This window comes from Bos javanicus, chromosome 14 (assembly GCF_032452875.1).
Source record: "Bos javanicus breed banteng chromosome 14, ARS-OSU_banteng_1.0, whole genome shotgun sequence".
Lineage (NCBI taxonomy): Eukaryota > Metazoa > Chordata > Mammalia > Artiodactyla > Bovidae > Bos > Bos javanicus.
The window spans coordinates 69,551,108-69,567,757 of record NC_083881.1 but is presented as its reverse complement, the minus strand read 5'-3'; the positions used below and the strand labels follow the sequence as shown (position 1 = coordinate 69,567,757).

General features: G+C 43.6%; 1 protein-coding gene across 4 annotated transcripts; it reads right to left on the bottom strand.

The window, feature by feature from the left end:
• Positions 1–389: 389 nt before the first annotated feature.
• On the bottom strand, positions 390–16,338 carry TP53INP1 (tumor protein p53 inducible nuclear protein 1). Of its 4 annotated transcripts, none has more exons than XM_061439339.1 (5): positions 16,147–16,337; positions 13,933–14,050; positions 9,704–9,964; positions 8,750–9,110; positions 390–5,196 (listed from the first exon to the last, which is right to left on the bottom strand). In XM_061439339.1, the coding sequence occupies exons 3-5, from the start codon at positions 9,813–9,815 to the stop codon at positions 4,947–4,949; spliced, it is 723 nt and encodes a 240-aa protein (XP_061295323.1). In that variant the 5' UTR covers positions 9,816–9,964; positions 13,933–14,050; positions 16,147–16,337; the 3' UTR covers positions 390–4,946. The 4 variants fall into 4 exon arrangements, with proteins under 4 accessions (XP_061295323.1, XP_061295321.1, XP_061295322.1 ...); XM_061439340.1 differs by lacking the exon at positions 13,933–14,050 and adding an exon at positions 6,278–6,315 and having other exon boundaries at positions 5,106–5,196; positions 16,147–16,338; XM_061439337.1 differs by lacking the exon at positions 13,933–14,050.
• Positions 16,339–16,650: the final 312 nt, after the last annotated feature.

Below are 16,650 nucleotides of genomic sequence, written 5' to 3'. Positions count from 1 at the left end.
GGACTGCAAGGAGATCCAAGCAGTCCATCCTAAAGGAGATCAGTCCTGGGTGTTCACTGGAAGGACTGATGTTGAAGCTGAAACTCCAATACTTTGGCCACTTGATTCGAAGAGCTGACTCATTGGAAAAGACCCTGATGCTGAGAAAGACTGAAGGCAGGAGGAGAAGGGGACGACAGAGGATGAGATGGTTGGACGGCATCACTGACTCAATGGACATGGGTTTAGGTGGACTCCGGGAGTTGGTGATGGACAGGGAGGCCTGGTGTCCTGCAGTCCATGGGGTCACAAAGAGTCAGACATGACTGAGTGACCGAATTGATTGATTAAGTAAGTTGTACCTAGTTTTTAAGACTAATGACCATAAAGATAAAAGAATCTGACAAATGTGAAGGTAAAGGACATTTTATTTATTGACAGATTAAAAACCGTAACTCCAGGTAGTGCAAAATACACCACTGAACCCAATTCCAAAGAGCTGGTGTTGGTGCGCAATGTTTAAGCAACGCTACAATTATTTTTTGGCAAAGTGCTGTATTGTTTAGTCTGTGTATAAAACTGACCATCTATGAACCAATCAGTACAAAAATTTTCTATAAAAACAGAAAAAAAATTTAGACAGTGGCTCAAGAAAACAAGCTGCCATTTATGCATAGATTGATGTACAGTATATAACCTAACCAAATGTCCCTTTTAAGTTTTCAAGTTGTTGGAAAAAAAAAAAAAACTGTCCAGAAACACATCAAGAAGGCAGAGTACAACCTACAATACTCTTCAGTCTCTAGAACAGATGCCCTGCCCTTGAAAAGCAAATGTGTTCACAATTTTACTTGATGGAGAAAAAAAAACACCAAAGCCACTTAAAATATTATAATACACACATTACTGATTAAGATTTCCAAACCTCTGGAGGAAAACACAAGCAAAACCACTCATACACACCAAGCTTGGAAACAGACACATCTAACCTCCCCAAGCACTGGTTTGGTTTTTAGAAGTCAACCTAGAAAACAAATACTAAAACTTCAGGCAAATACAAAGAAAAATTGGGCATTTAGCAATTACACAATTTAAAAAAATATTTTAAGAAAAACTGTCAGTGACGCACAAAACATTATCCACTTAAGCTGCCTTTCTTGGAATAGTAACTTCTCCTCCCACATAAAGGATACTGTTGCAGACAGAAAAAGATATCCTTATCTGTGTGCTTTCCAGGACTGCCTCCTCCACCCCAGACCACTGCAATTGGTGTCAAATTTCAAGTGAAATTGGTACATGGCAAGGCAGACACCACTATATTATGTAAGTTTTCTAAATAAAGCGTTTTATATAAAACTTTAAGCATTAAAATAAGTAGATAATGCCATTTATAATACATCAACAGGGCCGATGGCAGTGAAACCATCCATGATAGTGGCCCAACTCTTTAAAGAATTTAACCAGTATGTATGGGACTTATAGAATAAAGATAATTTTAAGGTAACATTACGAACATATGCTAGTATCTCCAGTACAAGGAGCAGTCTCTTAACTGATTCTAAAAACAAAGATTAATAATTGGAAACTCTTAAACTTTTTCCACTAAGCTATTTAAATTTAAATGTCTATCTTCTAGAGTCCTTTTTTTGTTTTGTTTCCAACTCAAAGAAGATGAGAAAAAGAAAGATACCCTTCTTTACTCTTTTTTCTTAAAAGAGTATATAAGACAATATATTTCTTTGAGGAAGAAGAGAAATAGCAAAGACACTCAGGTTCAATGAAGACACAAAGATTACAAACCAGTGTACTACACAGATTTGAGAAGCAAAAACATTAGGCAATGCTGAACGGCCCTCTGAAGTCTTAAGTAACTGTCACCTCACTAGAATCAGAGTGCTGACACAACAGAGAAGGTATGTAAACAGAACAGTTTGCATCAGAACTGGGGAATGCACAGGACAGCAATGTAAAAAGGCTCCCTGGAACCATAAGTAGTAAATCCAATCACTCTGCACCTTCTGCAAAAAATTCCCTCCCCTCCCCCCAACCCAACCATATAAATTCCCACAGAAGATAAATAATGGGTGGTTAATTTTCAACTTATGGTGCAGTACATAATCAAATTATTTGAGGAAGAAAAGTAATAAACATAAGATATACATCATAAAATGTTTTAAAAATGAAAAACACAAACTTTGAGAAACATGGTGCATTATAAAAACTAAGAAACTCATTCATGAAGCTGCTGTGTGCACCACATATTCCAGACTTTTCAGTTTAGAACCAGAGTGCTAAATTCAAAGGGGTTTTATTTCTCACTGCTGGAATTTTTAAGAAATATGCACTAAAGCACACTGTAAACCATTTATATTTACAACAGCAGAAATAATAATTAACTTATAATAAGCTGCATTTCAGCCCTGTTTCAAAGAATACTTAACAGGTCAATAGCACTCTCTGTTATTATTGGTCTTGTGAACTTGCACACAGTCGATCCCTCACACACGTGATGGCCAAGAACTGCATTAGGTGACCACTTTCTTCAGTTCTTACATGGGCCAGTTTAGACAGAAGCCTTGGACACTGATGCAGAAACCACCGTATGGTATCACAGATACGTGGTAGGCCTTACCCTGAAAAAACACTGAAAAGACGAAGTCAATTGTTTTCCAGGTACAAAGCATAAAAAACCTGGCTCGAATAAGGCAAACGAAAAGTCAGTAACTGATAGAGATGTAAATGTATTTAAGGTATCAGGAAATCTGAAAAAATAGTAGTTAAAGACCATTGCAGTTTTATATACAAATCTGTTCATGCTGCCAAACAAATTCTCATGGCTGAACTTCTGAAGCTCATGAGGTACTAACAGCTTACATTTAGTATGTGAAAAAAAGAGACCCCCATGTATTCAGAGGCTTACACCTATGCTCAGGTTAGCAACATGCGGCCCTTTAACAGTCATGGTATAAAACACACACACCTTCATGAACACGCTATCTCCCAAGGCTGGTAAACACAAATAGTAACAAAACAACTTCTAGCTCAGTCTGACAAAACTTAACAGACTTGGCCCCTAATGAGGAAAACAAATAAATAAAGGGGTAGTCGAAATGGAAGGGGACTAAGGTGAGAAGGGGGATCTAGACCCTTGTTCTGGAGAGACATTCCTGGCCCTTCAGCACAGCCAGTAGTGGAGGAACAACCTACCACCCCCGTCTAACTAAGCTATGTGACCTCTTCCGACTCCACACATCCCAATCTGGTCAGAAAAGAGGCAGCTCTTCACTGCAAAGTCTCCCATGGTTCCCTGCACCCAACTGCTACAGGGTTACTGAATAAAACAGTACTTCACACTATATGCTGCTTTTTCCTTGACAACACTGTCTAGTCATGTACTCAATTAGGATTGCAGAGGAGAATGGAAAAATAAGCTATTTGATTATGAAGGTGATAGTATTATTGCTCTGTCAGTAGAATGTGCTTTGGATTGTAAATGTGTTTAACTTAATTTCAGAGGAAACTGGTGAGAGTGCAGATGGCTCAGCAAAACCCATCACAACTGCGAAAAAATAAAGTGACTGGCTAGAGCTAAAGAAATAGGTTTTCTCTGCGTTCGTTGAGCTAACTGGCCTCGGTGTGACTTGAACCCTGCACCCTGGCCTCATGAGCACCAACACTCTGAAGAGGAGTTGTGGCCGAAGAGCTACCCTGGCCCTGCCCCTTCACTAGACTCGGCAGAGAGGCCCTTGGAATTTCACACGAGGATCAGTTCAGGACAGCCCCACTTCAAATCAGTACCCGGTCCTCACGACTGGGAGGGAGGTATGTGTTACTACTCCCTCCTGGGTGGAGGTACCAAAGGCCAAAGTGGTTAAGGAATTTGCCTGAAGCCCAAATTAAAAATATATATATAAACTCAAGGAAAAACTCAACCTGTCACTCTTCATTTAGATGCTACGAATAGACGTCACCAGGAATCCCCTTTACCGCTGCTTGCCAGCTGGCGGAACAGACTCCATAGCAGAAGATCTATCACTGTATCAGAAATACAAAGCCTCTCTCTTTTCCCCTGGGCAGATATGAATAGGAAGCCACTAGAGTACAGGACACGTACTTTTGAATTTACAGCTGATGTGAGGTGGCAAGTAGGCAGAGCTGGCAGGAAAGAATCCAAACAGTGGACCAATGGATTACTTACAGATACACATTTCCCCAAATACAATTTCACAGGTCGAATTGAATCCCTCTGCACATGAGACGGGCACTGTTGTCCCACGACGCCGTAATGTCTGTACCACGTTACACGGTCACATCGGAATTATTGAATGCACTGTTCACTAACACTTAATGTACCTGAATTCCAAAATGAACTGCATGGCTAATCTGGGAATTAAAAACCCCATACACACAGAAATATATCAAGTTTTCTTCCAAAAGAAAGTTCAGCCATAATTCCATTTTATCTGTGGCAACCACATCACCTGTTAATGCTCATGTTAGTGTGTAAAAATGTATTCATTATATACAGAAAAGATTATCAAGTACTGGTCAATAAAGTGTATGGCTGACCCTGAGAATAAATTTCTGCTTACTCAAAAGACTGATTAATACCAAATAAAATGAAATAGAAAGATGCCTATTCTCGTACTTGGGAAGAAACATCTTTAAATTGCTAATTCATGTACATCTTAATAGCTTTAAAGACCTTCCCAAACACTAACTGTATTGATATGTTTCCAAAAATATTCTGAAAAAATTTTTACAAAAAAAGCAAATGTTAAGAGCAAGGCATTACGTGATACCCAGCATATAACTCTGGTTTTCAAGATAGTGTCTAAACACACCAATAAAACTATGTGATTGGTCATCTGTTGGCTGTAAAGAGACAGCATCTTCACCGTCCATACATGCACATGCCCACACATATGCACAAACTATGAGAAACCAACCGAACACACTTCAGATTCTTAGTAATTGTACTGACGTGGGCAGGGCTGATGGACAGCCCAGCCGCTGTGCTTGACTTGCCGAGAGTGGCAATCTCTGGTAAGATTTTGGCGACGAAGGCTATTTCTGTTCAGAGACTGTCTTTCACTGTGTTCTTTAATCCACTGGGAAGGGCGAAAGCTCTTGGGTTGTTCCAGAAAAGCTGTATGAGCAGCGAGAGCTGCAACATAGCAATGAATGTGCTGCCCCATTTCATTCTCGGCTTCCACTCTGAAACAGAAAAAATTGGGCATGTATTACATAACATAGTATGTTATCGATGAAACTGAAAAAGCTACTTGGCAATTCAGTTTGCCACACTCATTTGTTTATGGTTGAATGAGAGCTCAGTATCTCATGGCTGTCAGACAAGTTTTTATTTTGTGACCACACTGACTGATAATGGTAGAAAGAAGCAGCCAACTTTCAATTGAAATATGTGATAGAATCCACCCAGAGGTGGTAAATTAAGTGAACTGTAGGTTTTAAAAAAATGCTTTACACTTTGAGTGAATTTCAGTTACACACCAAACACATTTATACATGTAGTTTGATTCTCACTATAACCTTAAAAGAAAACTATTTTAATTCCTAAATTTTACTGATCAGAAAACTCAGGCTCAGAGAGGTTAAGGTTAAGGTCACAAATATTAACTGACTCAACCAAGAATGTAACAAAAGTCCCACTCCAAGGTTTGGTTATGAGGCACTGTGCCAACAGCAGCTTCACAGACTCTGTGTGTCTATAAGCAAAATGTTCTAGGAAAACAAGCTTTAAGTCTGAATTTAATAGAAATATGCATAAGGAAATTCTACTCATCTAAAAATAAATTTGTCTTGGTAAGATATCTGCTTATTACAAAACATAACTCTTAAGTTTTAAATTTATATCACAACAGGTACACTTTGGAATGGCATTTGCAGAGCAATATTATAAAGACCCTTGGAGAACACATAATCTTAATATATGGCTACAAACCATGTAATTACTGTTTTCTATATTAAAAGCTAATCAGATAGTTCTAAACTACATTAACACGTAATGAAGAACTTTAAGATTTTTAAGGGTTATTTTACACAGGAAGGCAGTTATATATTCTGCCTACAACTGCTAGAGGAAAACACAGTTACATTTTTAATATGTTATTTTTATTAAATAGTAGAGTTAAAGCTGGTCACATTAAGAAACTAACAGAAAGCAGTTAAAATAAAACAAAGACAGTGGTTTTTAAAAGCTGGATGCCTTGAGTCCTTTGCCTTCCTGCTCAGACTGATAACACATATCACACAGTCTCAAATGAAATATACTTACTCTGTGCCAATGAGTCTTATAAGCAGCTTTTCCTGGCCCTACAAATGTTAAATGGTGAACTATTAAATCACTAGTAAAGTTGAAAATGCTATTTAATTTTACTATTAGGATGTGGTCAACTTTTCTTTATTAAAACTGGGTTACTATGGGTCATTAAAGGAACATGTATTACTTAAGATTATGATAGCATATAAACCTTCACATACAATATTTTATAAAGGCTAAAATGCAATGAAGTACATACTCTGAAGCCTTCTTTAATTGTTAAGCACCTTACTTTTATGTGCTTTATGGTAATCTCTTCAAGGATATACAGGATGGGAACAATCTTAACTTTCAAAAAGCATACAATATATTTCTTGCTCAGAAAATACAGATATTTACTACATAGCCATCTTCCCAATTTTGGTGACATCTGATTTCTATCTTGATTTACTGGGCCTTTCTTATAAAAATTTAAAATCCAAATATAAAGATATTAAAATTTTTTAGTTATTATAAAACTGTAATAATTTACAGTACTTTCTTATGTTCAGAAAGAATTCATATAAATTTAGGTATGTCCATTTGATCCTTTATTTATAATTAGCTACCTAAGTGTTATATCAAAACATATAACAATATACAGTGACACACAAGATATAAAAAATGAACATTCTCACTGCATCAAAACTACAAACACTTAACCAGGTTCAGTGCAAGGTCCTGAACTGGATCCTGGTTTGGACAAACTAGATGAAGTGTTCTGGGCTTTCCTGGGCAAATCTCAGTGTGGTCTGTATAGTTCACAAAGTAAAATTTTACTGGGGAGAAAAAAAAAGGTAGCGCACACTGCCGAAGGAAGCAGATTATAAACAGTACCTATAGCTTGATCCCATTTGGGTTTAAAATGGTGTTATAGATCCATGCATGGGCACATCCAGAAAGTACCACCTGGAAGGATATGCCCTGGAGTCTTGACGGTATTCATCTCTCAGTAGTGAGAAAAACGTCATTTAAAATTTTAAACTTTTTGCCCTTTCTAATTTTCTGCAGTGCATACGGACTGCTTCTGTTGTCTATGAAGCTGCTAAATATACATATGTAAATACACATACTTTAAATATTGAAAACATAAATATACAAATGCTAGTAATTTAAAGTGGCTATTAATCACACTAAATTCTCGAGTGGAACTCCTCAGAGATGAGATCAAAATAAAGTTAGAAGAATTTCTAAGAACTGAAGAAATTAACTTGAATCAACTGTTAAACAATTAAAGAAATTAATTAAACCATCTCAAAAAATTGTATTTTAAATTTATGTTGGAAAAAAAAAAAATTTCTGTTGGAATGCCTGAAACATTAACCTCTTGATAAATTTATAATATGGAATAAAGTGCCAAAGTAACATTTCCCATCAAAGACCCAACTTAATACAAAGCGTGGGTAACTATATAAGCAAATGTTTTTCAGTCTGGTACAAGTGTATGTTTATCTTCATTCAAGAACATCTACAATATTGAGAGTTTAAAGTGCAGCAAACTCTGGTAAAGTTATCAGATTAATGAGCTGCCTGGGCTTTGTTTATATTTGGCAAACAGGAAATGGAAGGACATACGCATACAGTGGCCTGGTTAGTAAAGTCAGAGCCTGGACACTGAAAAAGCGGCCCTCTGGGTGGCCTCACTGAACCATAGGAACACTGTGGGCGGCTCCAAAATCCAGGTCACCTGTCCCCTTGACAGGTATAAAGGGAATTAAGTCAGTGCCAGTATCCTACAAATACCTTAATACACGAAGGGACCTCCCACCAACGTGCATCACAGACCAGCTGGACTTTGAGCCACTGAACGCAGCCACGGGCTTTGTTTTAGTGGGTGGGAACAATTTTGAATATAGTCCCTGGATAAAGGCCACAGACTTGTGAGTTTGTTCTGGAACGGATTACTGACTAGACACCCTCCCTGAACTGTTTCAGAAGCTCAACCCATCTGCCATCCAAGCAGAGCCTTTCAGACCACTTGGGACACCCATATAACCACAAAACAGTATTTGGATATGAAAGCTTCCCTCTGCAAGGCAGAAAAGAACTCTCTGAGAAAAATGCTTTGCTAAATCTGCCGTTTTATTTACCTCATGCTTCAGATTCCTCGGGTTTTCAAGGCTAAGCACCATCTGATGTGACTTAGTTAGGACTACTTCGAAGATCGTGAGACTTTAAGATATACCATTCCTGTCAAATTTGATACCCCAAATAATCCAGCCTATAAAGTGCCAGAGTTATATTCTAAGATACTTAGCAGAAATGCCAGTCTTTTCTTTCCATTCAGTAGCAGAATATCACAAATGAGACAGCTCTCCATTACATAACTGGGGCCATGCTAGAACTAATTTTTTTGAAAATCTCAAATGAGTTCATCTTTTCATACCATCACCCGCCTTATACACTAGGCACATACTTTCACGAATGTCTGTGGAGACAGTGACGTACCTGGGACTGCCTGGGTTATGAAACTCCTCAGTCCCACAGTGGGCCTCGCTGAGGCGGGGGCAGGGCTCGTGCACAGCATAGACGGACATGCTGGGGTGTTCAATGAGAAGGTTTTCCATAGGACTGGTCTCCACCTTGATAGTGGTTAATCCACCTGCAGTAAAACATGGGGGAGGGGTGATAAACCAGCTCTCCTCCATTGGACAGGACTCAAACTGGAGGAAGCAGGAGTCACTCGTGTCAGCCAAGCACTCGAGAGATGCAGGGAGACAGGAAAAGACTGAAGGGCGCTCGGGAGGTGACTCTTCACTGATGTCTTCTTCCTCTTCATCCTCTGCTGCTGAGAAACCCGTGCAAGTGTCTAGATGGCAGTCCACACACGTTGTTGAAGTCCCGCGGGGTATGAGTAACACATTGAGATCACATCAGAGCACAGAAAAAGAAGAGATGATGCTGTTAGCTGATGCTCACAGTCCTCCCTTTATTTAGATCAGACACAAAACCATTCATATTCACTCACAATGATCATAAAATAATTTCTGAGCACCTAGTGTGCGCGTGTGTGCATGTGTGTGTGTGTTAGGGGGCGGTGTGTATCATTGTATGTGATGGATTATGTTGGTTTGGCAGAACAGTTTTTAAGGTTGGTCTCTATTTTGCTGAGTAAACACATAATGCACCAAATGGGTTACTGCTGGTAGAGGATGGGGGTTTCCTATAAAAGTGCCTCTGGCTGGATCAGGGTGTAAGAGCTGCCATACTGGAGAGGCTGACCTCAGTGTCACTGACCTGATCATCTGGCACAGAATGCTTCCTGCAATTTTTTTAGACAAATTCTTGTTTATTAACTTTTAAGGCTTAAAAACCTTCAGAGTTATTGGTTTACTTATGCAAAAACTCAATAAAAGAGTTTCCACTTTTGCTGTGATGATTAACGGCTAAGAATATCCTTACCTATGAAGTCAACAAGAATCCACTCATCATCTTCTTTCTCACTAAATTCTGGTTCTTGGTTTGAAGAAGTATTGACTTCACCCACAAACATTTTATTCAATCTCTGGAACATTGTTAAGGCAAGATTGAGACTTTGGCTGGATGTCTTTGTAGCTGAGATTTCCAAAACCTGTCTTCGGTCAGCCTGATGCCGCTGACAGGGGATTAAAGTGCACAAGGTGCTTATTCAACTTAGGTGAGAAGCAGGAAGAGCCATCATCCCTAAAATAAAACAGAAAAAAAGGTTATTTCAAATCAGCACGTGTTTATGCAACATGTACATCTCCTCACACCTACAGAAAGGCACAGGCCTTGCCTGCAGCCTGGCTCTCCCCTTCTTTCAAACACAAGAATGCAGAACCTCTTTTTTTACAAATATTAATAGAGTACTCAAACGCAACCTGTAAATCTCTCAAAATGCGCAATGGAAGGGGTTGGTTCTTTTTTCACTTCTGTGCTTTTATAATAAGGGATATAAAAGTATATCCCTGGGTAACATATTTCAACTGAAACACCACTTTTCCATAAGTAGAGTGAAAGCTAGGTTTTCATGGTCAGCTGGTCAGAAGCTGCCAACTGATCCTAGCACTCCTCCTGGGTGCGTGTCCACTACCACGCCAAGCCCTCCCCTTTCCCTGGCCCCCTTTCTCTCCTGCTCTATTCTTGTGTATGATTGTAAGCACACCTAATTCCATTAAAATCTCTAACTACAGCACACTTTGACCTTCAAAACCATTCCTACAGCTGGCATGGAAAAAGTCACACTGCAGAGAACTCAGGTGGCCCAGCAACCAGAATCGAAAAGCACCACTGTGGCTGGGTTCAAAGGTGGCTTGTCTCCTACCAGCGTGAGGAAGTCACACTACTCCAGGGGTTCTACCCCATGGAGTTCGGGTGAGTTCTAATGAGGAACTCCAGCCTCGCCTGGTCTTATTCCAGAGGTCCAGATTTATATACGCATTTCTGCCTGGTTACCTGATGGGCAGACCAAACCTAACAAATTGCAAGATCTTTCATTTTCCCCACAAACATACTCAGGCTCGCTGCCCGTCACCCCCCTTCTCAGGAAGGAGAGGCAGCAGTTACTCAGGCCAAACGCTTAGCCCTCATCCTAAACTCCCTTTCATCCACACCCCCGCACCCCTCACCCAAACTGGCAGCACATCCTGTGGACTCTAGCCGCACACATGGCTGGAATCCACCTACTTCTCTCCACCACTCTCACTCTACTTGAAGCCAACTGGTCTGACTTTGCCAATCACCACCTCCTAGATGGCTTCCCTGATCCTACTCTTGTCCAATGAGATAGTGCAGGCAACCTACTTAGCAAGGCACTTGGGACAGAGTTCTCAGTCAGTGTCAACTATTCTGCAAGTATTTGCTGAGCACCTATTATGCATCAGGCCTAGTGCTCAGGGCAGGAGAGACAGCAGCAGACAAGGCCCTCCCACAGCAAGCCCACCAACCCAGTGTGATGAGTATCACGTGAGGAGAAGTACAGGGGTCACAGAAGGACACATGCAATCATGACCTTCATCGTGAATGGTTGAGAAGCTCAAGAATGGACGAAGTAGAAACAATGCTGTGGAAACGTGCAGATGAGTGAGAATGTGGCTTCCATATGGCTCAAGATCTAGGTGGACAGTCTTGACAGCATGCTTAGGGGGTATGTGGGGACTGGATCCTGCAGGGCATCGTGCGCCAAAAGTGAAGGGAAGGGAAAAAGTCAAGGATGCCCTAGGTTTTCGGCCTGGCCAACGGCGGGATGGGGCGGGGTGGGGGGGGGGTGGGGAGGATTGGTAGGTTCAGTGGAAGAGGAACACAGCAGAGGTGTAGGCCATGTGCTCTGGACACGAGGAACTGGGGAAGCTGGTGAGTCCTGGGATGTCTGCAGGAGCTGAATCTAGGGCTCTGCAGTCCAAGAGCATGGTGTCTGCTGAGGGCACAGATCTGGGAGTTACCAACACAAAGGGGGTGACAGGAACCATAAGAACCGTAAGAGTGGAGGAGATCACCCAGAGAGCGTCAGCCCTGAATCCCTAACTTCACACTCTGGATATTTCATTTTCAAAACACTCATCCTTAGCTATAAATGATGTGGTTCACATCTGTTGGTGATGAGACTCCTGGACTGCTACAACTGTTCGGCAGGCTACTACTCGTGTAGTACTACAAATATGTGTTTAAATAAATGACATGTGAATAGTTCTGTGGTCACAATCTGTCATCCTCAGCCATTAATTATGAAAAACGGGTAAACAGGAAGTGTCATTTGCATAACCAGTCTTCCTAAAACCCTCTGGAAAGCAGTATGGCCAATCACGTAGTCTGGAGCTCGAGGATGAGAATGCAAAGTGAGCTTTATGTTGCGTGTAAGAGAATTTACAAGAGCAGTGGACTGTGTAGTTGGCTAGACTTGATTATCCCAAAAGATGAGCTATCCCAGGGCTGCTGTGCACGTAAAAGTTTTGAGCATATGAACTAGGCGGGAGAAAGGATACTTTTAATCTTTCCCCCATCTCTCTTAAATTATTGGCCCCAAGTACAGTTCTGGGTCTGCTGACCTAGTTGGATGGATTCTCCAGAGTGCCCGGCTGGACTCAGGCCCTGCACCAGCGAGAGCTGCTAGGTGGGGAGGGAACACCCCACGGGAACCCTAGCTCATCATGAATATGCCCCTATCCCCCAACTGTGGTGCCACATGTGGTCAGTCACTGAGGACCAGGCCAGTGAAGTGGCAGCTGCAAGGCAGCAGTCATGCCAGGGCCACTGTGCTTGGGCAGCTGCAAGTTCCAAACTGCCCCCTCTTCCGTAACGTGGAAGCCAGCCTAGGCTTGGAGCACACTCGGCTCTGCCACGGGAAGGGCGTCTCTGGAGGAGCGTCCCCCAGGACCACACGAGTCAAGCCTCTTTGGGTTTCCTAAAGTGAGGCTGGTCTGACTTTGCCAAGTTCCTTCGGCCCTGCTTTCTGTAGCTGTCGCAGAGGAAAGCTGCTGGAGAGACCCCAGTACGCTGACACTGTTCAGGGAGGTGGCCTCTGGGAACATCAGGTGAACGATTATTTGAAATGCAATTAGACTGAAAAACTAAACAAAAAATTATTTGGCTGCATCACACAGCATGTGGGATCTGAGGGATCTTAGATCCCCAACCAGGAATCAAACCCACGCTCTCTGCAGTGGAAGCTCAGAGTCTTAACCACTGGACTGTCAGGGAATTCCCTGGGAAAATTTTAAATCTTATTTAATTTGGGATATAGTAGGTTAAATAAGATATATTAACAAAATTAATTTCACCTGTTTCTTTTTCCTTCTTTAAGGTGGCTACTTAAAAATCCAAACCTCCATACAGAGCCCACACTGCATATTGGACACTGCTGCTCTAATGTCTTGATGGCCTATCTTCCCACTGACCAGACTGTCCCTACAAGGTCACTGCTGCTCTTCATCTTGGCTTCGGCCCAAGGATGGAGGCTCTCCTTGGGGCTGATCCTGTGCAGCTAAAGGCAAAGCAGAACTTCAGACTGTACTCCTCAGCAGGTAACAGACTTTTTGATATTCACAACTCTAGGACAAAGATAAAAAACTAAGGTGAAAATTCCAGAGAAAACAAGTGTCCTAAGAGGACAAATTTACAAATACAGCTCTGGAATTTAGCCAAGAGGCAGAGGGATGACGGCAAGGCGGGAGGCGCTGCTGTTGTCCCCGCACCTGCCAGCCTGGCTGTCTCACCTGCTGGAGAAAAGAAACGAAGTGTCTGCGCCCCAGCACTTCACAGAGGCAGCTGCAGCCTCTTCCACTTGGCTCTAAATACCTCCATTCCCTCCCTTCATTATAAAATGAATTAAACCACATTACAGAAAGTTTAGAAAATAAATAAGGAAACTGTTATTCCGCACTTTACTGCAATCATTGTTAGTACATTGTGCATTTTCTTCTACCGACAGTTTCTTTATCAAAATTGTAGGCCAATGCACGCACAATTTTGTATCCTGCTTTGTTACTTAACATTTTATTATCAATATTTTTCATATGACATGAGTAGAAATGCTCTGTGAGCAGAGAAAGGTGGCTGAGTTTAATACTCAAGGGGTAAAGCATTCTAGTTTGAGAACTTAGAAAAGGAGTTACTGGGCTGGGAAGAGTTTGTCGGTATGATTTATTTTCTCATTTTTGAGACAGGCAACCAACCTTGAGGCCATGCGGCTCTGGAGTTAGCCTGCTCGGTTTGAAATCTTGACTTTGCTCCTCAGAACTTGTGTGTATTTAGGATATACAGTAACTTCTCAGTGCCTCGGTTTTCTCATCCCTAAAATGGGATGAGGAATAAGTGTGTATCACTTGGAAGCAGGCACACAGCAGGCACCCAGTAAATATAAACCCCAAATGCACTTCAAACCAGGTGTATGACTGTGAGCAAGTCACTTAGCATCTTTGGGTCTGAGTGTCTTTATTGGCAAAATGTTCCTATAGTCATCAGAGCTGTGATTTACTCAATGTTTATTGTATGTGACAGATTTGAGGCACTTATTTGTCCCATTTGATTAATAGGAAAACTGAGGCTCAGAAATTAAGTAACTTGCTCAAAAGTGACGGAGCTGTTCAGGGGTGGGGCCCACGTTGGAACGAAGTCTCTCTGGTTCCAGGACCTTGCGCCCTTGCCCCCCACCCCCAGTGCGGAATGTCTCAGGCTCCTTCCAGCCTCAACTCTGGCTCTATGAATTTTGGAGAACTGCACTTTTCAGTTGGTTTTGGCTGCCAGTAGGCGGCTCCAAAAACATTTTAAATTAAAAAAAAAAAAAAAAAAACACCACAACTTTGATGATTTAACTCCTAACTATGTGTACAGTTGTGGCTTCTTGATAGTTTCGAAATATCAGGTGGCCAAACTAACACATCATCATCAAAAAGCAGCTCAAAATGATCTCTTTATCCCACCCTCTCTCACTAGTTCAGAAGAATAAACGTGCTGATTCAAGTAATTTTACATCAATTTTAAACTGTAGAAAAACCAAGCCAAGAAAGTTGTCTTCGCTTGTTCCACTCTATCCAGCCTACTCAACCAGCTACAAGGAGGTTATTCTCCCCAGGATCCACCAGGTTGGCTCTGAAGCCTTGAATGACAGTGAACAAAGACAGCAATAAATGGTAATTCACAGCCTGTTAACTCTGAAGTTTGAAAGTGGGACCATTCCCAAGAGAACTATGAGCAATCGATGAAGCATTCACAGAAAAGAACAAAAGATAAAGATACAAAAACAAACCAGACCTTAGTCATAGAAATTAGCAAGGTCCTGGTTCCAGGCTGGAACCTTCGAAAATTATGCTGCCAGTTAAAAGCAAAAGCTTCCTAGTGCTTTTTGCATCTGCAGTGAAAAAGATATTTCAGTTACCAAGCAAGTGATTTCCAGATCTTGGGGCTCCTCATTATTACCTCTGTTCAACAACCCCAGGGGACACTTTCCACCCTTTCTCAAAACTACCTTGTCCTCAGAAAGGGTTCTTGTCTCAATGACAGAAAGGGGGAGAGGCCCTCCTCCTTTATCTCCTTGAAATTGGAATTAACCAGGAGACAACGATTAGATGTAATTAGGAAATGCAATTTAACACACACACACACACACACACACACACACACACACTCCCTATCCCTACAGAAAACTCATCTTCAACTTAAAACACCATTTCCTTCTACCTGGCTGTGTGGTCTTAAGTCCATATCTCTGGGCCCTCAGGTTTCCTATCTGTAATACAGCCTAACTTCACAGGATTATTGTGGGAATCGAGTTAATGCACGTAAAATCCTCACCGAGTCTGTGGCCCACGCTAAGCACCCAATGAGCGTGCGTGATCAAAATGATGAGGATTTTAACTACGATGGGAGATAAAGTGCCTACCACAGGTGCAACCTCCACCATTGATAGGTAAGATCAAAGCAAGAGTCAAGGAACCTGCCACCGACGGGCGGGCGAGCGCCGGTCGCGGGGTAGCGGAGCCGCCGCGCGCGGGGAGGGCTGGCCGAGCAGCCGCGAGCCCTGGAAGCTGCGCCCCGGAGCGGCGGCGGCCGCCGCGCTCGCCCCTCCGGGGCCCGGGGACCCCGACGCCCAGTCCCGGGCGGGCAGCCCCAGCCCAACGGCGGAGGGCAGGAGGCGGAGTGAGGAGGAGAGAGAAAAGAAGGTCGGTCCCGCGGCGGCCCCGGGAAAACAGGCCGCGCTCGGGGTGGGGGGAGGCAGAAAACAAACACCCAACCGCCGCCCCGCGCCCGCGCGCACCCCCGGGGCCGCCGAGGCGGTGGGCAGCCGGCCCGCGGGTGCGAGTGGAGACCGGGGTGGGCGGCGCACCGACCGCGGCCAGAGGGGCGACCCGGAGCGAACGGCCCTGGACGCCGGCCCCGCCCGCACTTACGTGGGCCCGACCCGCGGCCGGACGGGCGGCGAAGGCAGCCGGCGGGGACCCGCTCGCGGGCGGCTGAGGTAGCTGCGGCTCCCGGACGGCGGGGCGCGGGGCCGCTCCAGCCCTCCTGAGGCCGCGCCGCTGGCCGCTGCCGGCGCGTCCCGCTCCTTTTGTTGTTGTGCAGCCTCGGAACAGCTGATCCGCCGCTGCGCCCGCCCGTCGGGCCCGCCCGCCCGCACGCCCCGCCCTGGGGCGGGGCCAGGCTCAGCCCCACCAATCAGCGGCGCGCGGGCCCCGGGGCCACCCTGCGAGAGGCTGTCACTAACGCACGTGACCTGGCGCCGGGCCGGGCGACGCTCCGGAGCTAGAAACAAGCCCGGGCAACAACGCCCGGGCGCCCAGGGGGGAGAGAGGGGCCCGCGGAAGGCGGGGGTGCTGGGGGCTGGGCCGGGGGCCAACCAACGCGAAAACCCGCCCCGGAGGGTGAGGACCAAGCGGACCTGGACCCCGAAAGGA

Coding starts and splice junctions, on each gene's coding strand:
- TP53INP1 (XM_061439339.1), bottom strand. CDS start 9,815: ATGTTCCAGAGATTGAATAAAATGTTTGTGGGTGAAGTCAATACTTCT. Junction 9,111..9,703: donor GATTCTTGTTGACTTCATAG/GTAAGGATATTC, acceptor ACTGCCATCTAG/ACACTTGCACGGGTTTCTCA. Junction 5,197..8,749: donor CATAACCCAGGCAGTCCCAG/GTACGTCACTGT, acceptor TTTCTGTTTCAG/AGTGGAAGCCGAGAATGAAA.